Source organism: Manihot esculenta, chromosome 14 (assembly GCF_001659605.2).
Source record: "Manihot esculenta cultivar AM560-2 chromosome 14, M.esculenta_v8, whole genome shotgun sequence".
Classification (NCBI taxonomy): Eukaryota; Viridiplantae; Streptophyta; class Magnoliopsida; order Malpighiales; family Euphorbiaceae; genus Manihot; species Manihot esculenta.
Genome location: NC_035174.2, coordinates 28,750,700 through 28,777,717, shown reverse-complemented (window position 1 = coordinate 28,777,717; position 27,018 = coordinate 28,750,700). Strand labels below are relative to the sequence as shown.

General features: G+C 33.8%; 1 protein-coding gene across 3 annotated transcripts; it reads left to right on the top strand.

The window, feature by feature from the left end:
- Positions 1 to 11,146: 11,146 nt before the first annotated feature.
- LOC110630997 (N-alpha-acetyltransferase 40) lies at positions 11,147 to 13,705 on the top strand. 3 transcript variants are annotated; one of them, XR_006348412.1, is made up of 6 exons: positions 11,148 to 11,369; positions 11,450 to 11,552; positions 11,630 to 12,000; positions 12,108 to 12,184; positions 13,144 to 13,217; positions 13,321 to 13,336. XR_006348412.1 is itself a non-coding variant. In XM_021778679.2 (6 exons), exons 1-6 carry the CDS (start codon positions 11,352 to 11,354, stop codon positions 13,393 to 13,395), a joined length of 687 nt encoding a protein of 228 aa, XP_021634371.1. In that variant the 5' UTR covers positions 11,148 to 11,351; the 3' UTR covers positions 13,396 to 13,705. The 3 variants fall into 3 exon arrangements, 2 of the variants coding, with proteins under 2 accessions (XP_043806053.1, XP_021634371.1); XM_021778679.2 differs by having other exon boundaries at positions 13,175 to 13,217; positions 13,321 to 13,705; XM_043950118.1 differs by lacking the exons at positions 13,144 to 13,217; positions 13,321 to 13,336 and adding an exon at positions 12,267 to 13,137 and having other exon boundaries at positions 11,147 to 11,369.
- Positions 13,706 to 27,018: the final 13,313 nt, after the last annotated feature.

The window sequence follows — 27,018 nt, the reverse complement described above, 5'->3', positions numbered from 1 at the left end:
TTTTTTGAAAGCCATTTTCTTGAAAGAATGAGTCTATTTTGCTGTACCAGGCTCGAAGAGCTTGCTTTAGCCTGTACAACGCTTTCACCAATCTGTAAACTTTCTCTTCCTTTCCCTGAACAATAAAACCTTCTGGCTGTATAACATAGACCTCTTCTTCTAATTCCCCATTTAGAAACACCGGATTTACATTAAGATGATAGACATGCCAATGTAATTGAGCAGCTAAAGCGAGATAGGTTCTTACAGTTTCAAAGCGAGCCACAGGTGAAAAAGTATCTTGAAAATCAATGCCTTGCTGCTGTGAGTACCCCTTTGCGACCAACCGTGCCTTGTATTTTTGCACACTCCCATCTGCATTATATTTTGTTTTAAATACCCATTTTAATCCAATGGAAAATTTATCAGTTGGAAAATCAGTAAGCACCCATGTATCATTCTTCTCAATTGCCATGATCTCATCCTCCATTGCCTTGCACCATTCTTCTTTTCTTGCAACTTCTTCAAAATTAATTGGGTTTGAAACCATCAAAGCAAAAGTGCAAGACTCATAAATGTCTTGAAGGACTCTAAATTTCTTTGGTAGTGTATCATCAAATGAAAGGCTATGATGAGAAGTTGATGAGGTGGTTTCTGGTGTATTTGTGGAGCTAGGTGAGATGGTGGTAGATATTCTAATGGGGCTCGGATTAGGAGGTAAATTTATGGGGCTTGTATTTGGTGAATTTAAGGAGCCTAATTCTATGGCATCCTTTGATGTGAAATTATCAAGAAATGGAAATTGGATTAGTGGTGGTGAGCCATCATGCTTGTCACTCCATCCCATTTTGCATTTTCATAAAAAACTACGTTGCTGCTAATTATCATTTTGCCACTAAGGGGTTATATACGTGATATGCTTTGGATTGAGAACAATACCTAATGAAAATACATTTTTCAGATTTTCCATCGAGTTTATGATGTAAATGAGAATTTTTCAAAACATAGGAGATACAATAAAAAATTTTCAAGTGGCTCACTGATGGCTTTGTTTCTCTCCTAATGTCATGTGGTGTATAATTAGAAATTGCCTTTGTCGGGGAAATATAAATATTCTGCAGTTACAGCTTCTTCAGCCCAAAAACTGTTTGGTAGTTCCTTAGCCTTTAATAAGCTCCTCGCCATCTCCACACAGCTGTCCAATTTTTCCACTTGGCTACACCATTTTGCTCAGGTGTATAAGGTGTGCTGTCAATTCTCTGCGAATACCATTAGCCTCACAAAAAACATTAAATTCATTAGAGCAAAATTCTCCACTATTTTCGGTACGAGGAATTTTAATACTTGCGTCACTTTGCTTCTCACCATGACTTTGAATTTCTTAAAATTCTCAAAGGTTTTTGAATTGAACTTCAAGAAATAGATCCAGCTCATGCGGCTATAATCATTTGTGAATAGCAAGAAATACTGACTTCCACCAAAAGATTCTATGTTCATAAGTCCACATAAATCAGCATGTATCAATTCAAAGACATTTTTTTGCTCTCTAAGACACACCAACAGGAAAAGAATGTCTTGCTTGTTTTCCATAAACACAGCTTTCACACAGATCAAGTGAATTAATCTTAGGTAGTTCCAGAACCATACTTTTTTCACTTAGAAGCTTTAAACCATTGACATTGAGGTGCCCATATCGCAAGTGCCACAATTTCAACTCATCTTTCGCATTAGCAACAAGAGCAAAGTTCTGTACCTCTGAAACTTCTAGTGGAAACATTTTATTTGTTGTCACACAAACATTTGCGATCATTTGCCTCAAATTATCTTTAATAGCACACAAACCATTATTAAATAATATTGTGTAGCCACTAGTCATTAGTTGCCCAACGCTCAGAAGATTATGAGCCAGATTTGGAACAAAATACACATCATAAATTAGTTTGATTTTACCATGACTAGTTTGCACAGCTACAATGCCTTTCCCTTCCACTTGAATCACTTTGTTGTCTTTAAGCCTAACCATCTTATGAAACTCCTCAAGCTCTTTAAATTTGTCTTTCAATCCACACATATGGTTGGAAAAACCACTATCAACAAACCAAACATCATTAGAATCATCAGTACTATCAACATGGGCTATGGATAATTTACTTTCTTCAATATCTTCCTTCTCCTCCACTTGCATAATTTACTTGTTTTTGCTTGGCCTAACATTCTGCTTTAACATGTCCATACTTGTTGCAGTTGTAACACTGAATATTGCTCTTGTTGCCTCTGCTATAGCTAGAAGATTGCCTTTGTTCAGCTTGTCCATCACTTCATTCTCGGCCTCTTCCCCTACCACGTCCTCAGCCTCGGGATCCACTTCTGCCATGTCCTCTTCCACTAGAGAACTCCTTTTGCTTAAATGAGTCACCTCTCACTTGAAAAGCTTTTTCTTCTTGTTTTTCAAGTGATCCATTAATTCTAGCCTCATGAGTTTGCAATGAACTTTTCAGTTCATCAAAAGAAAAACTAGACCACATGATCAAATCGTGAATTCAAACTCCGCAGCACTTTAGAAACAATTGTTTGATCAGTTGGATTTTCGCCATATAAATTCATTTGACTAACAATTTCAGACACTCTAGTCATAAAGGCATCTACTGACTCACTGCCCCTTATCAGTAGAGTTTTAAAATCATGCCGTAGATTTTGAAGTCGTATGGCTTTCACTTATGCTGTACCTTGAAACTGAACCTGCAGTTTTCGCCAAGCCTCTTGGGAGGTAATTGCTGCTGCAATTCTGGAGAAAACGCTCTCATTGACAGCTTGTTGAATGAATTACAATGCCTTGGAGTCTTTTTTCCTGTTTTCCTTTAACCGAGTCTCTTCGTCAGGATCAACACATGCCTTGGAGTCTTTTTTCCTATTTTCCTTTAAGTTAGGATTGGCACACCCATTCTCTACTAAGTCCCATAGTTCCTGAGACTTAAATAGAGTCTTCATTTTGATGCTCCAGAAATCATAATTGCTACCATTGGGAATTGGAATAAGGGGCTGAGATGTGGTTGCAAAATTGCTATTTGCAGCCATGGTGAATTCTCACTTCTTCTCACACTCAAGATGTTTGATCTCTGAATTTGGTATTTCTCTCACCTTCTTTGTTTATGAACAAACCTGGCTCTGATACAAAAAAAATGTTAGAAAAAATAGAATAGAACAGAGTAGGAAAAAAAAGAAGCAAAATAAACAAAGGAGAATATTGGTAATTGCCCACTTATTCAATGGAAAGCAAATCAATTTATAGACTTGAAGAGCACAACAAATTCTAAAAGAAAATCTCAATTAATAGAGAAATACGGCACTATTTATATAACAGATAAACCATATGGTTAAGGAGCACTACTGGAAGTCTAAGAATCATTTCTAACAACTTCCTAAGAATAAGTCTATGATGAGCTGGCAATATGAATCATATTCTTTCAACAACATTGAGACATTTTCTTGGAAGAAACTGAGTGTTAAAATTCCAGTCCAAGTTAATCCAGGTGTTCTTAGCCTTGGGAGTTTGCCTGAGATGCAATATGTCTCCAGTGCCGCTCGACATTTGTGAGGAGTCTTTCATGCATTTCTAGCCAAAGGAGCATTTTTATTCTTTGGGAGCCCTTCCATTTCCATACTTTCCTCCAACCTGCAGATGGCACACTAGAATTGTTAGAAAAGAAGTCATAAGCTGACTTGAGAGAGAAAGTAACTGTTGGGGTTGTCATTCAAATAAAAGAATCCTCCTATTGGCCCGCTTGGGGAGGAAGGATAACAGCAATATTCAGCATAACACTGTTAGATAAAAGATGACCAAAGATTTGACAGTTCCATGAACCATCCGCTTTAATGTAGTTTTTCACAGTATCCATAATCATAGAAGATGGGACATTATCAAGAGCCAAAGAGCTTAACTTGGAACAGCCTATAACAGTTTTATCTATTTTTAAGTATTTGAGTTATAGCTGTATACTTATCTTGTATTTAGTTAGTTGTAGACTTGTATTATATAAGTTTCTGTAATACGTTCAGTAAATAATACAAAAACCTTTTTCTCTATATGGTATCAGAGCCGCAATCTGCTCTCACGAGTTTTCTGATCCAATTTTCTTAAACTTTAATTAATGGCTTCGTCATCTATTATTGTTATTCAATTAAATGCTCCAACGCATTTTCCTATTAAACTTACTCAGGAGAATTTTCCTGTTTGGAGAAAACAGATCCAATCAACCTTAATTGGTCTTGATTTACTTGATTTTATTGATGGTTCACGGGTTGCACCATCACAATTTCTTTCTGAAAAAGACAAAACAGCCAACTCAGCTTTCGCCTTATAGTTTCGACAAGATCAAATCTTGATCAGTGCTCTTTTAGGAAGTTGTTCCGATACTATTCAACCCTTGATTCCTTCAGCCAATACTGCCAAAGAAGCATGGAATCGGCTTCACCAGAGTTTTGCTAATGTTTCTCGTTCTAGAATTTTGTCCTTAAAGACTAAATTAGCACAGAACTCTAAGGGAACCAAACCGATTGCTGTTTTTCTCAATGAGATGAGGGCTATTGCAGATGAGCTTGCTCTTACCCAGAATCCGGTGAGTGATGATGATTTAATTGTTTATATTATCACGCGATTGGGAGATGATTACAGTCCCATAGTTGCTGCGTTAAAAGTTCGTGAAACCCCAATAACCTTTTTTGATCTCTTTGAAAAACTTACTGATCATGAACGATCCTTACAAGAAAAAGATTCCACAATTATTTCAGCTACGTCACAAGTGATTGCTACTGTCAATTACACTCAACGTTCTAGAGGGCGTTCACAAAATCAGAATGGCAATTATAATCGATCTCCACAAAACTACAATTATTCTGGAAATCGATGTGGTGGTCGTGGTTCTTACTCTGGTGGTCGAGGTCGAGGTTCTTATCGACTTGATGTGGTATGTCAATTTTATGAATATACTGGGCATACTACTGCTGAATGTCGCAAATTGGCTCGCTTTCTTAAGGAGAATAATATGTTTTTGAAGACTGATACCTCTCATTCTTTAGCACCGATACCTGCAGTTAATGTTACTTCTGCTATGGCTGCTTCTTCTCCACAACAATGGTTGTTTGATAGCGGAGCTTCTCATCATGTTGTGTCGAATCTAGCTTCTTTGCAAAGCTATTCTGACTATGGAGGTCCTGAGAAAGTACAACTTGGTGATGGTAAAATGCTTGCTGTATCACATACTGGTTTTGTGCAAATTCCTGCTTACTCTAAGAATTTATCATTGCCTAATGTGTTATGTGTGCCTAATCTGCGCAAGAATTTGGTTTCAATTGCTAAGTTATATCGCACTAATCATGTTTCTGTGGAATTTTTTCCATCTTATTTTGTTGTGAAGGATCTGTACACGGGGGCGTCTCTGCTACGGGGAGAGAACATTGATGATATCTACTGTGCAAGTTTTTCCAGAGTTAATTCTCAACGTCCTCAGCTGAATGTTACTACTCGGTGTCTGTCTTTGCTTTCTGAATGGCATCACAAGCTTGGTCATCCCAACAATAAAGTCTTTTTGTTAGTACTTCGAAATATTGGTCTTCAGTCTATGTCTAACTATGTTTCTAGTTTTCATTGTATTTCATGCTCTATGAGCAAGAGTCATAAATTACCGTTTTCTGAGAATTCTCTTGTTAGTAATAAGCCTTTGCAACTTGTTTATTCCGATGTTTGGGGTCCTACACAAAAATCTATTGATGGCTATGAGTATTACGTTACATTTATTGATCACTATTCTAAGTATGTTTGGCTATATCCCATGAAGAAGAAATCTGATACTCATGATTTGTTTATCCACTTTTAGAAATTGGTTGAAAATTATTTTCACACTAAAATTGTTTCTGTGTTCACTGATAATGGTGAGGAGTATCAAAAGCTTAAGCATCATTTTTTGTCTTGTGGTATTTCACATTATACAACACCTCCACATACGCCAGAGCATAATGGTACTGCTGAACGTCGTCATCGCTCAATAGTTGAAACAGGTCTTGCTATGTTACAATTTTCGTCTTTACCTTCTAATTATTGGTCTTATGCTTTCCAGGCTGCTGTTTATTTGCTCAATCGGTTGCCTTCGTCCGCTATTTCGTTTCAAACACCTTTCTCTAGATTGCTTGGTATGTCTCATAGTTTTAAGAGATTGAAATCTTTTGGTTGTCTTTGTTTTCCATGGCTAAGGCCATATAATAATTCTAAACTTTAGTGTCGTTCATTGCCTTGTATTTTTCTTGGATATTCTCCAACTCAATCTGCATACAAATGTTACGATCCAAAGGCTAATCGTTTGTATTTGTCTCGTCATGTTCAATTTGTTGAGCATATTTTTCCATCTGAAACTTGCACTAGTTCTCATCAATTTACAAATTATTTTCGAGATGCTTCTTGTACAGGTTCGACACAACAACAAAATTCATCACCTGTTGCACCAACTGCAGTTGCTTCGGTTCCATTGGCAATTTCTATTCCAAGTGATTCTGATTTGTTGGTTTCGAGTACTGGTTCAGAATCTATTACAGCATTATCAGCAGAATCTGATCAATCTGCCATGCCATTAATTAGTACTGAGACTCAACAAGTTGAACCTTTGATGACTGAATCTTCTACTGCTGATTTAGATTTGCCACTACCGATTGTTTCAGAAGACTCAGTTCCAGCTCCTGTACAACGGCAGCAGCGACAAAGGAAGCCTAACTCAAAGTATTTTAATTCTTCTTTTGTTAATCTTACAACTAAATATCCTTTACAGGATACACTCGAGCCAAGAACAGTTAAACAAGCTCTGGCAAGTTCACTTTGGCGGCAGGCGATGGATTCAGAGTACAATGCTCTTTTGCAAAATAAAACTTGGGAGCTGGTTCCGAGAGACAAACATCATCTTATTAGTTGCAAATGGGTGTTTCGGATTAAGCGTAAACCGGATGGTACTATTGATAAGTACAAGGCACGTTTGGTTGCCAAAGGATTTCTTCAGGAACCTGGGCGTGATTATTTTGATACATTTAGTCCGGTTACAAAACCGGTCACAATTCGGGTAGTTCTTACTCTTGCAATTTCTAAAGGATGGCAGTTAAGGCAATTGGATGTAAATAATGCCTTTTTACATGGCACACTTTATGAAGATGTCTACATGCAGCAACCTCCAGGATATGTGCAACCTGAGTTTTCTGATTATGTTTGCAAACTGAAGAAGTCTCTTTATGGTTTAAAACAGGCTCCACGAGCTTGGTACAACTTGAGTTTTCTGATTATGTTTGCAAACTGAAGAAGTCTCTTTATGGTTTGAAACAGGCTCCACGAGCTTGGTATCTTGAACTTACTTCTTTTTTGCTCAAACTTGGTTTTCGCAAATCAAATGCTGATGCGTCCTTGTTTATTTTTTCCTCCAATGGGATTACTGCATATTTTCTAGTATATGTTGATGATATTGTACTTACAGGTAATAACAATCATTTTCTGAATACCTGTGTACAGAAGCTATCTGCTCAGTTCTCTATCAAAGATTTGGGAATATTAAATCATTTTTTGGGGCTTGAAGTAATTTCTACAGCTGCAGGATTATTTCTTTCGCAACATCGACATATTGCTAATTTGTTAGACCGATTTGATATGGCTGGAGCTAAAGAGGTGAATACTCCTATGTCTACAGGAGACAAGCTGATCTTAAATAATGGTTCTAGTTCAACTGATTCCACCGTATATCGCCAAATTGTTGGATCTCTTCAATATTTGGCAATTACGCGTCCTGATGTTTCTTTTGCAGTGAATCGGCTGTCACAGTTTATGCATGCACCGACGCAAACTCATATTCAAGCACTGAAACATGTTTTGCGATATCTCAAAGGAACCATACATTATGGCTTATTTCTCAATCGAAATTCCACTCATACTCTGTCTACCTTCTCTGATTCTGATTGGGGTGGTGTCCTTGATAATGGGCGGTCTACAACTGCTTATGTTCTATATCTTGGTTCTAATATTATCTCTTGAAAATCTAGTCGGCAAAAGACTGTCTCACGATCTTCTACAGAGGCTGAGTACAAAGCCTTAGCCAATGTTGCAGCAGAGGTATTTTGGGTTCAAAGTTTATTACAAGATTTGGGAGAACCAATATCACAACCACCAGTCCTTCATTGTGATAATCTTGGTGCGACTTACTTCTGCGCCAATCCAATCTATCATACTAGGATGAAGCATCTTGCACTGGATTACCATTTTGTTCGCGAGAAAATTAATGCTGGACAGTTAAGGGTTCTTCACATAAGTTCAAAAGATCAAGTTGTTGATGTGCTTACAAAGGCTTTGGGAAGAACTCAGTTTTGTTACTTTAGAACCAAGATTGGAGTTTCCAATGGCGTCTCAATCTTGCGGGGGCGTATTAAGGATAAAGACTAACTATAACAGTTTTATCTATTTTTAAGTATTTGAGTTATAGCTGTATACTTATCTTGTATTTAGTTAGTTGTAGATATTAGGGATAAAGACTAATTATAACAATTTTATCTATTTTTAATATTTGAGTTATAGCTGTATACTTATTTTTAGTATTTGAGTTATAGCTGTATACTTATCTTGTATTTAGTTAGTTGTAGACTTGTATTATATAAGCTTCTGTAATACGTTCAGTAAATAATACAAAAACCCTTTTCTCTATACAGACATCCTCCAAAAAATGCCCAGTTTTACCATTACCAAACGGGTAGCCTGCAGCCTTTGGATGTATTGGAGTATCTGTTTGTTATTTAAATTATTAATATCTACTTCGTTGACCATTGGAAGTGTATTTTTTCTATTGTTGTCGGGAGTAGAAAAAATGATAAATCCCTCGTTGCTAACAATATTAGCAGCAGCTCGCGAACTACCGACCATTTTAGAAGTGAAAGGAGAGAAAAAGGTTTCTTTCGGAGAAAATGAATAGAAGACCGGTTGTAATCCAAATGCATATTGAAGATTCAAAAGATTCTATCATTCTCCTTTTATACCATAAGTAGGTGATGATGAATATAGAATTTTTCGATAATCTAGCGATGATGCGGCCGATTGTTTGATAAGGGATATAACCGGCTAATAAAATGGCAATCCCGCGATTACAAGTGTAATAGGTATGCATTGGACTATGCCTGTTACTGGTAATTTTGTGTCGAGACTCGCCTTGCTAAGAGAAGGGTGAGTCTTTGATGATGATCCAAATGTTTTAGGTGTCCGGAACTTCCTTCCTCGAGATAGACCGTCTTTTCTTCATATCTGTACCCTTCTACGTGACTTTACTTTGTAAGTGATATTCCTCGAGATAGACCATCTTTTCTTCATATTGTACCCTAAGTAAAGTGATAATTCACTACTTATTTTGGACGGTTGTTATGTAACATCAATTTATTATTCAATATTCGATTGAGGATGATTGAGGATGATTGATACTAATAAAAACAAAATTATCAAGATAAAAGAAGATAGGTTTTGATAATCCATTCCAATCACTGATAAGACGAATTGGTCTTGAAAGGCAATGGGAAGATCAATCACTAATCTCCCTCTCTTACCATCCAAAATCTAGTGACATTGGTTAGGAACAAAAGTTGGAGAGAAGAAGAGTCCATAACAGTGGAATTGCAAACATTTAAATATCAAAGAAAAAAAAAATCTAACGTAGCCATTGAAGGAACTTGAATATCTCACATCGGTTTCACGACATGTTCATTATTGATATTCATTGGCTCATCGACAGTGCCTGATGTTGCTAGGACTGTTGCTATCATCATTGGTCCACAAGGGGTGGAATGAAAAGAAGAAAAGACATGAAAAGAGAGAAGAGACTATTAGGAAAGGAGAAGAAATTAAGGAGGGGAGAGAATCGGGATCAATTTTTAGTTAAATTGAAAAAAATGATTGAATTAAATTAATTTATTAATTTAATTCAAATTTTTTATTTTATATAGTTTGGTTTAATTTTTATTTTCTAAAATTTTAATTATTTTACTTCAATTTAATTTTAATAAAAAAAATCAATAAAATCAAATGGAACATATTATAGAGAAATATTATGTTATTTTTTATAATATTGAAAAATCAAACTATAATAAAAATTAAAATATTTTAATTAAATTTTAAAATATCAAAAATAAAATATAAAAAAATAAAATGTCAATTAAAAAGTTAATCGATTAAATTGAACCAATTCAATTCGATTTAAATTGATTTTTATCAAAAATTAATTTGGTTGATTTTAATAAATCCTAAAATTTTAACTTTCATTTTTTCAATTAAAAACAAACATACTGAATATTCACTTCTTAGCGAAAAAGAAAAAATGAAAAACTAATGGAAGGAAAAAAAAATTATAAAAGTTTTCAAAAAGATTATTTTAAAAAGTAAATTACAATTTAATCTCTAAATTTTTGTTATTTTTTAATTGAGTAAATTTTAGCCTAATTTTTATTTAATTTCAACTTTTATTAAAAAATTAATTAAATTAAACATAATTGATAATAATAATAACAATAATAATTATAATAAATAGTTTTAAAATACATAAAATAATTATATATATATTTTTTAAAATGGTATGCGGAGATTGGAGGAGTTCAGATGTACTTATCACTAAATTAAATTTGTGAATACTAAAATCAGTTAAAATTACCACCAAACTAAACCCATAAATGCTAAAATCGGTTGAAATTATGCGGCTTAATCCTATCAAACATAGAAAACAACATAAAGGCAGTAAATGAGTCAGTTGCCACAATATCACTCTGATACTTAAATTTAAAAAAAAAAAAAACTGTTTTAATCGTGAAAGGTTTTTTATTAGATGGGCCCAAACAAAGTACTTATTAAATAGTTATTTGGCCCCTGTTTACTAGCATTGAGTCAGAATTCCTACAGGTCTCATACTTTGTTTAGGATTTCTGATTAGGAATCTTTATTCATATAAGAAAGCTTAATTAATTTATTTTTAAAAATACATAAATTTCTTAATTAATTTCGCTCTAATACTGCATTAAATAATATTTGCCTAAATAATAAAATATACAAAATACAAATTTAGAATATTGAGTTTTGTCTTTTATAACATTAACCACTGGCCCAAAAAATTTCCAAGCTGCTTGAGAGGGTACAAAACCTTATTTCACTCTAGTCGGCTGTCCTGGCATATGTGGCCCGAGTTGTTATACGGCCCAAATAAACAGTTATGAGGGAAAGGGAACGGCGTTAACCGGCCAACCTCTTGGGCGGCGACGGCGGCGAAGGAGTCGACTGCCCTCTCAACCAATATTCAGTCTCACAAAAACAGCTTACCACACATAAGATGCCTAAACGCAGAGAGGTAGTACACACAGTCGGACAGAACCTTACTTCTACAGATCTCATTTTGATTCCTAATAAACTCCCAAATTTGGTTTCTAGATTTTGGAAAGGAGGAAGGCATTCGATGAATTGATCAAAGCAGCTTCTTCTGTGAAGGATCATCTTGCTTCTTTCCCACCATTTCGCCATTTCGATTCGAATGGTAATACCAATCCCTTCTTTTTCTTCTTCTTCTTCTTCTTCTTCTTCTATATGTAAATATCTCCATTTGATTATTAGGGCTGTCGGTATACTTGGAATCTGGGAGAGGGGATAAAATCTCCTCTTCTCTTAAGCGTTGTCTCCAAAACCTTCTCAAGGATAATATGGAGAGGCATTATGGCCCTGAATGGGCTGCTGAAGAGAAGGTGAAGCGAAGGGAACTGGTTACGCCTGAAGCACGTTATATATTCGTGTACGAGGCTTCCAGTAATGAAGAGAAGGTGATTTTAGATGGGGAACATTCATTGGTTGGATTTGTACATTACCGATTTACTCTGGAGGAAGAGATGCCTGTGCTTTATGTCTATGAAATTCAGCTGGAATCTCGTGCACAAGGGAAGGGATTAGGGAAATTCTTAATGCAATTGCTTGAGCTTATTGCTCGCAAGGTATTTAATGCTGCCTTTTTCTTTTGTTTCGTCTTCTTTTGTGTGATCAATATTCAATCTCTTTTGCGAAATCGTGCTGTTCTGCTTAGTGATTCCCTTTTTTGTAGAACTGCATGAGTGCCGTAGTCTTAACTGTCCAGAAAGCAAATGTAGTAGCTATGAATTTCTATACAAGCAAGCTGAGGTAAATTTGTTACTTGATAACGTATGTTCTAAATACTTTCTTGCATTTGCTATTTGCTAATGTTTAGCTGTCTGAATCTTAGGCTGAAAGGAAAGCGCCTTGTTAGATACACCCAATTTTGATGAGTTTAGCCGCTAATCAAACCCTTATAAAACTACCATTAACATTTGTACAACATTCCTGATGCAGATTGAAGAAAGGTTGGAACAAAGAACTCTAGAATTTTTGTAATTTTGTTATTTCTAGGTTGAAAACTTGGAAGCTTGGTTTTGAGACGTTAAAGGTTTGTTTGTGGACATATATAGATATAGACATAGATATATTGAGACATCAAGAGGTTGATTAATGATATATAAATTTACTTTACAAGGGGGCTCCAAAATGTGTGTGCGAAGAAGTAATGTGAAGTCTTTTACTCCCATCATTCATAATGTGGCCTTTAGTCGTCAGCCCAGTTCCAGAAACCTAATATTAAAACCTTAAGTTGCTTCTATAAATCCTTCATTTCCCTACTGTTCCTGGGTACTGATCACTATCCCATACTTTTGTGGCAAGAATGCGTATGTTGCTTTGCTAGTTTGATTCCTAGTCGTACCTTACTTGTCCATCCAATTTCCTGCCTTTTCTAGCTTCTAAATGTACCTAATTGTGAACTGTCAATGTGCAAGATGTCCTGCATCACAGTGGATATTTCAGTCTTGTCTAGATCTGTAATTTTTAACTTTAGAGCCAGTAAGCTCCTTCAGGTATTAAATTTTTCTGTCAATTTGTCCAGTGAGTGGTCTCTTTCCACAATTATTCCATCCTAAATTCCTTTAGTTCAACTTTTCTGTTCTAACTTCCTGAGCTGCATCTATTTGTCGATTTGGTGCTTCCTCCCCAAAAGTATTATTCCTCTTTATTTTCTCTCCATTTCAAAAGTTCATTTTAATATTTGGTTATTCTTTTTCTTTATCCAGATTCCATTGATTTGGTTATAATTCTGCGCAGATATGTTGTATCAAGTATTTCTCCTTCAAAAGTTGATCCGCTGGTATGAGACTATTGTCTATGTTGCTAATAACATATTATATTATATTATCGCTTTTCAAGTTTTTGTTTCTAGAAGATATGATTACTTTTGTTACTTTGCACAGATTGGAGTTCAGAAGAATTATGAAATTCTTTGCAAAGCATTTGATAATGAAGCTAAAGCTACATTGGAGGCATAAATATATCTTCTCTTCGCATAGGCATGTGATCTTGAGCTGGTGTGCAAATATCTATTGCATGTGTGCTTTCATTCAGATATCATAGGGATCACAAGTGATGGAGTTCTCTAATGGTGGAATAAACAGGTTTTATTCTGGAAAAGGGATCACATTCAACTATCTAAAAAGAAACAATTGGATAATACCTAGTGTAAAGTAGCTGAAATTTTGCTATTCAAAAGAGAGGACTGTCTTCTGCCTCTTCTTCTTCTTCTATTAAAATGGATCGGCCCATTAAAAATAATTAAATTTAATTTAATTTATGACTAGCAATTATACAAAGTATAATGAAGTTAATTATTTTAGATTTATTACATTGATTATTGATTTTCAGTCTAATTAAAATAATAAATATAATTAATTTTTCATGTAGTAAGAATAGTTTTTTGATTTACTAGCAATTATCCCAAATATGAACAAATTCAATTTAATTGAATTTTATTTGATTAATTCTCTCATATTTGGAAACCTTAAAATGACCAAAACTCTATTGAAAGAAATGAAATTGATACCAGGAGTAGAATGAGAATTCTATTTATTTAATAAACTCTTTTGAAAGAATGATTTTGTCGGGAACTAGTTTCTATGCTCTTCTATTCCTCTCCGGTTCGTTGGTACATGAAAGCCATTTTGTTAGATGTTAAATCTGCCGTTGTTAACTAATTTTTTGAGCTATTTTTACTCTTAGGTCTACGAATAGACCTGCAGATTGGATGGCTTGTAAAGCAAATACTAGTTCCTTGTTTCAAGGATGGATTTCTAACTCTCTTATATCAAATCCAAAAAATTAACCAAATTAAATTAATTTAAAATTTTAATTTAATTTTTTAATTATTTTAGTTTAATTTAATTTTAATAAAAAAATTAAAAAAATTAAATCAAACCGATTAGTGATAATAGTATATTATTTTTAATAATATAAAAATATTAGATCATATTAAAATTAAAATATTTCAATTAAATTTTAAAATATTAAAAAAAATATAAAAGATAAAAAATTTATTAAAAATTCAAAGCGATCAAATCGAATTGAACTGAACTGAATCAAACTAATTCGATTCGATTTTTAATCAAAATCGATTCGATTTAATTTTTATAAATATTAAAATTTTAATTTTTGATTTATTTAGTTTGGTTCAATTTTAAATCGAATTAACCGCCCTATCCTCGACAATCATTTAATTTGTTGTGTAAGGATTCTCGGTTTTAATATCAATGATGTTCTTTTCTGATAAAAAAAAAACATGAAAATAGATAAATCGTTTTATTTATCAACTAATCGTTTTACTTGCACAACATACGAAATATCTGCTATTTTATTTTAATAATACAACTTAATATATCTACTATATTTTATATTCTAAATTATACTATAAAGTTTTATTGATGATGAAATTTTTTATTAATTATATTTAAAACCATAACTATTCGGAAAAACAACCATCATATGGCATATTGGAGAATTTATTGAGAATATATGAGGAATTTCTTAGTACTTTTAGTACAAACGTTTAGATAATTTTCATTTCTGTTAACCATTTTATTTAAATTATAAAAAAATATTTCCAAATTTAAGGGTTAGATTTTTTATTTTCAAAATATGAAGATATGTACCATTTAATTTTGAATTTTAAAATAATGTTATTAATAAATTATTGTTATGCAAGCCTTATGTGACGCACTAATTAGAAAAATATTTTCATTCTCCGGTATTTTGCAACTTTAAATAAATATTGATTTTTTGCTTTAAAAAAAATAAATAAATATTAATTTTTGTATTATTTTCTCTAGTAGATTTTTTTAAATGGGTAGCCAACCTAAGAATTAATTTTAAATTATTTAATAAATATTCAGAAAATACTATATACATTTTGTTGTAAAACCTTGAGTAGAATATATTCATAATAACAAATATATTTATTGTACCACTAAAGCATTTTTAAGGCATTAAATTCATCTTTGGAAATAATAATTAAATTTAGAATCATATTTTTTTGTATGAGTTTAATTTTCTTAGTATATTACTGATAGTTTTTTAATATTGATGTCGCTGAAAATAAACTTATGATGTAGTCGAAATGAAGTTACACTGTGATTAGCCAAACTTATAAAAAAGAGAAAATGAGGTGGTTGGTATCCACAGCAGCTACTTTAACGTTCAAGTTAGTAAACTAGAGAAAATGGTGAATGAAGAACTTGAGAATATTTGTATGGGAGAGTAGCCTACCTTTGCTTCTATAATCCTTCTTTTATACTGTAAGAAAGTGGGATAAATATAGCATTTTTTTATAATTCGGTGATGATGTGGCCAGCTCGTTGATAAAAAATCTTCACCGACTAATTGGTGAGGAATCCCATGATTGAAGGTGTAAAAGAGATCTGCAAGTTTGTAGCTGTTAACATTAACTTCCTTATGAAGTCTCCCTCTGAAGTTAAGAGGGCGAGTCTTGTCCGACCTGAGATCGTCCTATCCTGAAGCGCCTGGGTCTCCTTTTCTTTTAGTTTCGGGCACTATGGTCATCCTGGCTTTTCTTTCTATAGGTGGGACTGTATATTGGTTTATTAGATCCTTACCGCGTGGCCCAATCTTATGGTTACAGCTCACTGCCTACTTTGAGCGAGTCTCATGTAGTATCAGAGGTCCCCCGCTGGTCTTTGTTTCTTAGATTCGAAAATGACAGTTGTCTTCATGATCTGAGTCATGTGGCTTATCTGTTGAGCACATGATATCCTTGCTTGTCTATCGACCAGTCAGATTTAAGATCTTGTCTTGGCAAAAATTGATCCTAGTGATATAATAATGTCTTGACAGATTTTTGGGCATTTTTCAGCTCTTGCAAGCTCCCGGCTCTTTTACAGCCTTATCATGTTTCCGAGCATTTTCTAGCCCAGACGTGCTTTCAGATATTTTCTAGCCCTGATGTGCTTTTGAGCTTTCTCAAACTTTCTGGCATCAAATGCCTTTGCGAGCTTTCAGGTATTTTTCTAACCCTTACGAGCTCCTTGGCCTTTTTTAGCCTTTACGGACTTTCATGCATTTTCCAGCCTTTCTCATCAAATGGGACTAATACCTCGTCTTCTGGCCTAGTGTAATCCTATCTTGTAGCCTGGCATTCAATGCCTTAAAAACTTATCGGGATTAATACCCGAAAGGTCGATCTAGCATATTCCCACCTTGTGGCTTGACATCAAATGCTTTAGAAACTTTTTTGATGCGGGACTAATACCCAGTCTTCTAGCCTGGCGTATACCCGCCTTGTGACCTGGCATGAAAATATCTTATTATATGGGACCCATGCCTAGATGGCCTTTTATTAATTTGTTTCTGCAGACCAACGTCTGAATTATATATGGAACCCATGCTAGGATGGCCTGGCAATTGCCTTATGACCTTTTATGAATTTGTTTTCGCAGACTAATGCCCGGATTGTATGCGGGACCCATGTCTGGATGGCTTGGCAATTGCCTTATAGCCTTTAATGAATTTGTTTCCACAGACCAATGTCGGATTATATGCGGGACCCATGCCTAGATGGCCTGGCAATTGCCTTATGGCCTTTGTTCTTTTCTCCATACTTTCGTCCATCCAGCGATTTTAATTTTCCTATCAAAAAAGAAACTTGAAGGATGCATCTTAGTTTTATAACATTACCATAAATTATAAATATTTTTCTAAGGATAAAATAAAAGGTTCGATCGTCTGACTTGACCAATTTCGAAACTTGGAGTTTGACCCACGAGCTGGACATCTGTGACATTCCCTTTATTGTCCCCTCTAGTGGGTCCTTTTGTAATCACATGAATAATCCCTACAAATTCACTATCAGGGGTAGTTTCAGAAATTGTTACCTTGAGCTCGGCCCTCCTATCTTTTCTACTCTCTTTAATGATACTTCAAAATGTGTCATTTCTTATTAACTTCTCGATCTCGTCTTTCAAATGTCGGCACTCCTCTGTTGTATATCAGTGGTCTTCATGAAAACTGCAATACTTGGTCCTGTCTCATTTTTCGGCTTTCTTAGAGTTGAGTTTGAGAGGCCACCTGATCTTCTTGTCGTTTTTCCTAATCCACATTAGAATATGTGTTTGTGAGTCCTTCAATGGGGTGTAATTCTTATACTTACTTTGGTTATCCCTTCCTCGGGAGACTGGGTAACTTTTGTATTCTCCCCTATATCCTTGCTTCTTCAACTTTTGATCTTATTTTTGGCTCGTTCTTTTGTCCTCTTCCTGTCCTTCCTGGTATCTTAGAGCAACCCGTTGTAGCTTCTAGTCAACATCCTTTGGAGCATTATCTAATGACTCCTCTTCCTCGAGCTTGTCCATCCCTTTGGACTGCCTCTGGATTGCCTCTGTCCAAGGTCTTGAGGTATCAACGGAGACTTCTTCCATTTCTCTAGGAGCTATGAGCGACCCCTCTTCCTGAGTTTTGTATTACTCGAAAATAACCTGCAACCTTCTGGCGTACTGAAGTATTTGTTCGATGCTCAGATTGTTGAAACCTGCCTCGTTGATAATAGGGGGTGCATTTTATCCACTACTAGGAGTGGAAGAAAAGATAGCATCCTCATCTGTAGCAACCTTAGCAGTAGCTCATGAATTATCGGTCATAGAGAGATTTCTTTTTAAGAGAGGAGTAGAAAACCGATCGTAATCCAAATAAACTGAGAGGATTCAATAGATTTCACGGCAACTAAACTAAATGATGTTGCTGGAAATAAACTGATAACGTGGCCGGAATGGAGTTGTACTGTGATTGGCTAAACTTGTAAGAAAGAGAAAGTGAGGTGTTGGGTACCCATGACAGTCACTCCGGCACTCAAGTCAGTAAATGAGAGAAAATGATGAATAAAGAACTTAAGAGTATTTGTGTGAGAGAGTTACCTACCTTTGCCTTTGTGATCCTTCTTTTTTATACTGTAAGAAGGTGGGATAAATATAGCATTTTATGATGATTCGATGATAATGTGGCTGGCTCGTTAGTAAAGGATTTTCACTAACTAATTGGTCGAAAATCTCATGATGTAAAAAGGATTTGCTGATTTGTAGCTGTTAATGGTAACTTACTTATAGAGCCTCACGCTAAAATTAAGAGGGCGAGTTTTGTCCGATCTGAGACTGATATATCCTGAAGCGCTTGAGTCTCATTTTCTCTTAGTTCCAGACACCATAATTGTCTGGACCTTCATTTCTATGGGTGGAACCGCGTATTAGTTTATTAAATCCTTACCACGTGATCTAATCTTATGGTGACAACTCACTGCCTATTTTAGGCGAATCTCGTATATCATTAAAAACCTTTTATGCGTTTTTTAAAAAAATACAAAGATTTTTTGATTTTTTTTAAAAAATTAATTACAACCACAATAATAATAAAATCTAACACATATATATATTTACATTTTTTCAAGAAATATATATTTACATATTTATCTAAATTGATTTTAAAAACTTTATATAATAATAAAAATCCTAAACCTTCTTTTTATTCTTGTTAAATAAACAATATTTATATTTTTTAATTAGAATTAATAAATATTACTTGTATCACACTTTTTTCTATTCACAATTTATATTTTAAAATTGAACTCAATATTTTTGTGTGCATTAAATTAATTTAAATAACATAATACAACGATTTATACAGATAAAGAAATATATTTTAAGTAACTTTCTAATTTTATTCTAGGTAACTTCCTAACAAGTCAATACAACTCAATATTCATTAAAACAAATTAAAAAAATTAATTCCTAAAAACTAGATATTACATAATTCACTCTAATCTCTAAAAATTAAAGATTACATAGCTAAATCTAATTCTCAGAAAAAAAAAAATTATATACCTAAAATTAATTTCTAAAATCAAAGATTACATATCTATAAATGACATTTTCTCATACTCCCCTCAAGCTAGTGAATGGACATCATCCATTCTAAACTTGTTGGTTAATCTGTGAAAACATATCTATAAATGACATTTTTCCATACTCCCCCTCAAGCTAGTGAATGGACATCATCCATTCCAAGCTTGTTGGTTAATTTGTGAAGCACAGCACTAGGCAACCCTTTAGTGAACACATTTGCAAGTTGGTTACTGAGTAGTGGAATGAAAAAAAGCACAAATTAGACTGCTATCTAGCTTTTCTTCAATAAAATGCTTATTTATCTCAATGTATTTTGTCGATCATGTCATAATGGATATATATAAAATATTGATAGTTGATTTATTATCACAATAAAGCTTCATCGGACCTTCCCACTTAATCTTCAGATCTTCAAAGTTTATTTTTATCCATAATAATTCATAAATCCCAAGTGTAATGGCTCTGTAATCAGTCTATGAACTAGACTTAGAAACCACATTTGCTTTTTGCTCCTCCAAGATATAAGATTAACCCCTAAAATAATGCAATAACTTAATTTGGATTTCTGTCACTTATAGATTCTGTATAATATGCATGTATATAAGCTCTCAGTCCAGTCATTCTCCTTTCGTGGACATAATTCTTCTTTTTAATATACTTTTTAAATAATATAATAATCTATATACTCCTTTAATCTTTTGGGTTATGCATGAATTGACTCATAATACTAACAACATAAGCTATATTGAGTCTGGTGTGAGATAAATAAATTAACTTCTTTGATAAGAATCTTTATTCACTATAATATCTTATAGAACATCACAAAGTTATAGTTTGCCTCTATAAGTATTTCTAAAGGTTGTCATTCCATCTTCGCTGCTTCAGCCAATAAATTCAACACATGCGTTTATTGTGATATAAAAAATCCCTTATTGAGAATGAGCTACTTCAATACCAAACAAATACTTTATGGTAGACATGACTTTGTTTATATTCCAGAGAGGTTCTACCTAGAGAATAAAGAGTATGTTTCGATATATGGTGGGGAATATAACTCTTAAATTAAAGGTGTAATATCATATATAATAAGCTTAATAGTCATTAGATTGAATATTTATCTACTTATTTAATTTAATAATTATTAACTTCATTTTTATAAATTAGACACACCCCTTAAATATGTAGGTGTAGATTTCTACATAAAAGAAGAGAGAAGTGATATGCGAAATGGTGAGCCATATTAGGGTCAAAGGAGGCATAGGCCCCCTAAAATATTTTTAAAAGTTAGGCCTATTAGATAAGAAAAGGCGAAATATTTACGCTTTTTAATGATTATAACCTCACCTTTTAATTTTGGATGATAAAGCATATCTTTTTAATTTTTCATGATCATAGTAAATGTCTAAAATAAATTTGTATTAGAGCCATATGCTATATCTATATGAAATTTTTTATTACTTTTAATAATTTTTTAATTTCACCTCATCATTACTTATTGAACCAAAAAGCCAAATCTTGATGCTTTCTTATGATTATAGCCTCATCTTTTAATTTTAGACACAAAAAAAAAATATTTTTCCATATTTCAAGATTAATTTTGAACCAAAAATATTTTTCAATTTTGACCAGAGTTACATGTTATATCCACAGGAACTTTTAATTCCATGTCATTAGCTCTACATAACCAGAGTTAAAGTGGTTAGCTAATACTCTTAACTCAACTAAAACTTATACTTTAACCTTCAATTAGTAAATCCCTAAAATTAAAAAAAAAAAAAATCCCTTAACCTATCTTCCTTTGACAATTCCTAAAACCATATCATTGTTCAATTTTATTGTGATCTCTATTTAATAAGAAAACCAAATGGGTTGATGGTTGTGGGTCAAGCTTCTTCCTATGGCTAGCTATCACATAGTGTGGGTCGTGAGCCGTGCACCATTCTATAGCTGGTTGTCACATAACATGAATCGTGGGTTGTGTCTCGTCCTTCATCATGTCTAGTAGGCCTTAGTGGGGCTCATGGCATTACGTCTAGTGGGTTTGATGGGGCTGAATCGTGCTCCTGGGTAGCTGGCAGGATTAGGGATTGAGTTTAAAATTTTGAAAATTTTTGGGATGTTTTATAATTTTAGAGATTTAACTTTAATAGTTTGGAAGTTTTAATAAGTAAAGAGTGTTTAGATAGATTACCCCTTAAATAATGTTAGCAAAATTAAAATTATTAAAAATTGTAAAAAAATCTACACAGGGATGATACGTGCCTCTAATTAAAATTAATTATAGAAATTAGAAATTAGATATAATTGTAAAAATATTTTAAAAGGATGAGTTTTATTATTCACAATTAAAAGGTGACACTATAATAGTGAAAAATGTAAAGATTTTTAATTTTTTTATTCAATATACTTTGATAATATGAAATTAAAAATTATTGAAATTATAAAAAAAAATCCACATGGATATGAAATATGATTTTAGTCAAAATTAATTTTAGAAATTGATTATAATCATGAAAATTTTTAAAAATGGATTTAGTCATTCAGAATTAAAATGTGAGGTTATAATCATGAAAAAAAAAATGCACATATTTATTATTTTTTAATCAATATGCCAAAAAATTAAAGTTTATTTTGAAGCTTTGAAAAAATAAAGGCGCTTTTAATCTCTTAAAATTCTTAAAAATTAACGTTTTCTTAAAATTTTTAAAAGTTGTGACATCTAGAGTTACTTTATTAAAAAAATAACAATTTTTTTTTTACATAAACTAATCATATTTTATGATAATTCTTATTTACTTTACCTTTAATTTTTTTTTATAATCAATAACATTATAGAAAATATATAATATTAACAAGAAAATGATATAATTTTAAAAAATATATAACATAACATTTTTTTAAAAAGTCAAAAATTAAAATCTATAATATCTATATTGTAGATCTTATAAATTTACAAACAATGATATATATTTTTATAAAGTAAGTATTTTATAAAAAAAATTGAAATTTTCGAAAATAAAAGAAATATTAATATTTTTAAAATATAAAGATAGTACTATCTTTTTATAATAATATAACAAAATATTATTTTTAGTTGATAATAATTGATATGATTTAGTGTTGGTCCAAAGGTTTCACATTTTTTCATTTGGCTCTAATGATGACATATTTGTGACTCTTACACCCATACATGTGACCTCGAATACTTGCGACACTCATCCTAAAAGTGGCAGAGTTTCGAGGCTCGCTCCTCACCTGGCAGAGTTTAATTCTCTTTTACATTACTGTTAATAGTTATTATGCTGCAACCACCAGAATTCCTGCAAATACAAGATCCCTTATCAATTAGTCTATATTATTTGAATTCTTAGGGAACCAACTAACTAATTTTCCCTTCTTATAGTGTAAAGGCAACAAAGATGTAGAGTTCTAGATACGCAATTTTAACTCAGTCCAGCTATTTAATATTCATTATTTCACTCGCCCATTCAGATTAGATACTAACTTGAGCGTCGAAATAATTGTCCATTAGGCACTAACCACTGTATGTTTCCCTTTTACATATTGCCTGTTACATTGCCAATTCACATAGAGAGTGTTTCCATCAATACCATTTTGTTCCATTATTGGGATTCAAAGAGTTTTTTCTTCTCATTTAGAAAATCTAGCTCGCCTTGCGCTCCTTTTTTTCTTGTTTACTTATACTCTTTGTTGTTTCTAAAGGTCGAAACCTTATTGAGAGTGGGCAGAATACTTCTTCGCCTGCAACTGAAATAGATCTTAGCACTATGAACAATGAATAGATGGTGTAATACTTTAAGAGGTTGCAGGCCATGCTGGAGCAATATAAAGCTAGGGATTAGGCTTCATAGGGAATTGTTAGGATAAGGGAGGAGGCTTCTCAAGAGACACCCAGTACTAAAGGAGACGCACCTCACATAATCATAAGGGCAAAAATGTCAATCCTAAAGGTAAGAGCAAGTTAGAGGATGAGAAATCCTTGGACAAAGCATTAAGAAACATAGATTGAAAATTAGTGTGCATTGTTCAGAGGCTCTCAAAGGAGCAAAAAGACGATTTTCAGCTAGAGAATGCCTCGCCCCTATCTAACGAAATTCTGGCGGAAACGATTTCTCAAAAGTTCAAGCTACCGAGCCTAGAAAAGTATAATAGACATACTGATTCGAGAAGCCACCTAGCCATTTTCAGGACTACAATGCAGCTGCGGAACGTCAATAACTTCATCCTATGTCGAGTCTTCCCATCTACTTTAACAGGTCTAGCCCATAAATAGTATTAGCACTTGAGTTTAGGTTCCATTAATAATTTTACTCACTTGTCATGGCTTTTAAATCAAAATTTATTACATGCATCCCCCAAAAGGAACTCTTTTTGGACCTCTAAAAGATTCGGCAGGGCAAGAGTGAGTCTCTAAAGAGTTTTATTTTATGATTCAACTCTAAAGCTATACAGATTGAAGATTTAAATCACAAGATAACTTGTGAAACGCTCAAGAGAGTAACTAGGAACATCAAGTTCATGAATTCTCTAATAAAAAACCCTACAGCCATCTATCAATAGTTAGTGAAAAAAACCTAGAAGTATATACGCTTGGATGACGAGGTATAGGCTCTAAGATAGGACAAGAAAGTGAGTCTAATCAAGACCCAAAAATCAGATAGGTGGAGTCATGAAAACAACAAAAGAAGCTACTCGATGTCTCGGGAAAGGGATGATCGAGGTAAGTATAGGAATTATACCCTTCCGAATTACTCACGTACACACATACTTATGTGGATCAAGATTTAGGGGAAGTGACTATACCCATCAATCTATTAGAGAAACCCGAGTCCCATACAAAACATGAGCTAACATACTTGGTTTAGGAGGTTGTAACATGAGCTACCATACTTGGTTTAGGAGGTTGTGTTGGAAGCCGATAAAAAGGTACGCTTTGGAATGACCCTAAATGATGACATTAAAAAAGACCTTGTTGATCAATTGAAAAATAGAATAACAACTTTTGCCTGGAATTTAGAAGAAGTAAATAGACCTAGCCATAATCATGCACATGCTGAATTTGATAGCTCGGTTAAATCGGTACAACAAAAGAAGAGGAAATTTGCCTTTAAAAGACAACAAATAATAAAAGAGGAGATTAATAAACTTTTGAATACAGGATTGATAAAGGAAGTCCAATACCTAATGTAGCTCGCCAATGTTATACTAGTTAAAAAAATCGAATGGCAAGTGGCGATCATGTGTAGATTTCATAGACCTAAATAAAGTATATTCCAAAGATCACTATCATCTCCTATCCATTGATAGGTTAATATATTCTACCTTGGGATATGTGGTAGTGTCTTTCTTGATGCTATTTCAAGGTACCACTAGATAGAGCCTGAGGATGCTTATAAGATAATCTTTATCACTAACAAAGGAGTTTTTTGCTATAAGGTAATGCTCCTTAGACTTAAAAATATAGGAGTAATGTATCAAAGGCTCATGAATGAAATTTTTAAGGATTTAATCAGAAAAATAGTAGAAGTTTATGTAGATGACATTCTGGTAACCCTTCGCGCTTTGAAAGATCATTCAGAAGATATTCGAAGAGTTCTGGACATTTTGGACAAAATAGATATGAAGCTAAACATAGAAAAATGTACTTTCAAGATAAACGCAGGGAAGTTTCTAAGTTATATAGTCCCGGAGAGGAGCATATAAGCTATCCTTGAAAAGATTAAGACAATTTTAGACATGGAAGCACTAAGTGCATTAACAATATCCAAAAACTCAATGGGCAAATGACAGCTTTAGGGCGGTTCATTTCATATTTCACCAAAAAATTTATCCCATTCTTCAAAACTGTAAAGGGAAATAATAATTTTATGTGGGTGTGCCAAAACTTTTGACAATTTGAAAAGTTTCTTTTCTTCTCCTCCATTATTAAGCTTGCCCAGGTAAGATTTGTTCTTGTATTTAGCTGTGAAATAAGAAATAGTAAGAACAGTCTTAGTAAAAGAAGAAGACAGTGACCAAATCTCCATCTACTATACTAGTCAGGTGTTGAAGGGACAAAAGTTAAACTATCCTCCTTTGGAGAAACTCACCTTCACAACAATCATGGCAGCAACGAAACTCATACCATATTTCGAAGCCCACCCCATCGAGGTAAGAACAAATTACCCATTGCATCAATTATTGCACAGACCAAAGCTTTCAAGGCAATTATCCACATGGTTAATGATTCTATTAGCCTACGACATAAGGTATATTCGTAGAAAGGCAATGAAAGCTTAGGCACTAGCGGATTTTGTAGTAGAGATGACCGTGGTGCATAAAGTTTTTGAGCTTTTAGTTGAAAACTAGTAGGCATGTGTTGACAAAGCATGAGGCATTGGAGGTTTAGGAATCGATGTAGTGTTACAAAGACTAGAAGGTATTAAACTCTGCTATACTGCGAAACTCGCCTTCACTACCACTAATAATATTACTGAGTATGATGTTATAATTATGGAGCTCAAAATCTTAAAGGAGGTAAGTATAAACCATTATGTCCTTTAAAGTGATTCATAGCTGGTTGTAAATTAGTGTTAGAAACATTATAAAGTTCAAGACCCAAATCTGGCGAAATACAAAGAGAAGGCTCAGCTACTCCTGGAAACAATCAAGGAAAGACAAGGTAATTGTGAACTACTGAAAGTGGCGCGAGGAGAAAATGGCGAGGCAAACTCACTAGCCAAAATGGTAGTAGCAGGAGAGCTACACCTGACCCAACACTTGCCTTTCAAAGTTCTACAAACCTTAACGATCGAGGCGGAGAAGGCCTTATCAATCGACGTTGGCATAACTTGGATGACCCTAGTCTTCAAATTCCTCACAGAAGATGAGTTATCTCAGGATGAATTAGAAGCCAAATAGGTAATAAAAAAATCTTTAAAATATGCATCAAGTAATAGTTGGTTATATAGGAGATCTGCTTCTCAACCATGGTTGTGGTGTGTAACTGAGGATGAGGGCTGGGACATACTCACATACATCCATGAAGGTGACTGTGGAAGTCACAAAAGAGCTTGGAAAATTGCCCAAAAGGCCTTTAGACAAGGGTTTTATTGGCTAATGGTGATGCAGGATGTAAAGGAGCTAGTCTAAAAATGTCAAAGATGTTAAGTCCATGAAACGATACCTCAGACATTCGAAAAAATATAGTCAGCCTTGGCAATCCCAAGCCTTTCTTTCAATAGGGGCTAGACATCCTCGGCCCATGCCTAAAAGCAGTTGGGTCGAGGAAATATGTGATTGTAACAATTGATCATTTCAGCAAATGAGCAAAGGTATAGGCAGTAGAGTCTATAACAACTCAACAAACAATTTCATTCATGAGCAAAAATATCTTCACCTATTTTGGCATTCCAAAGATTCTTATTACTAATAATGTAACACAGTTTGTAAGTTCCAATTTTAAAGAATTTTTCAGGAAGTGGGACATCAACTTAATATTTAGCTCAGCTTGCCACCCTCAAACCAATGGCATGACTGAAGTAACAAACAAGATGAACTTACAAGGGTTGAAGAAAAGACTCAATCAAGCCAAAGGCCGATGGCTCGAGGAGTTTCCTTATATCTTTGGGCTTACAGGACAACTCTTTGGGTAACAACTAGGGAAGCTCTATTCTTAGTGGTATATGGACTGAAGCAGTAATCCCTATGGAGGTCCAG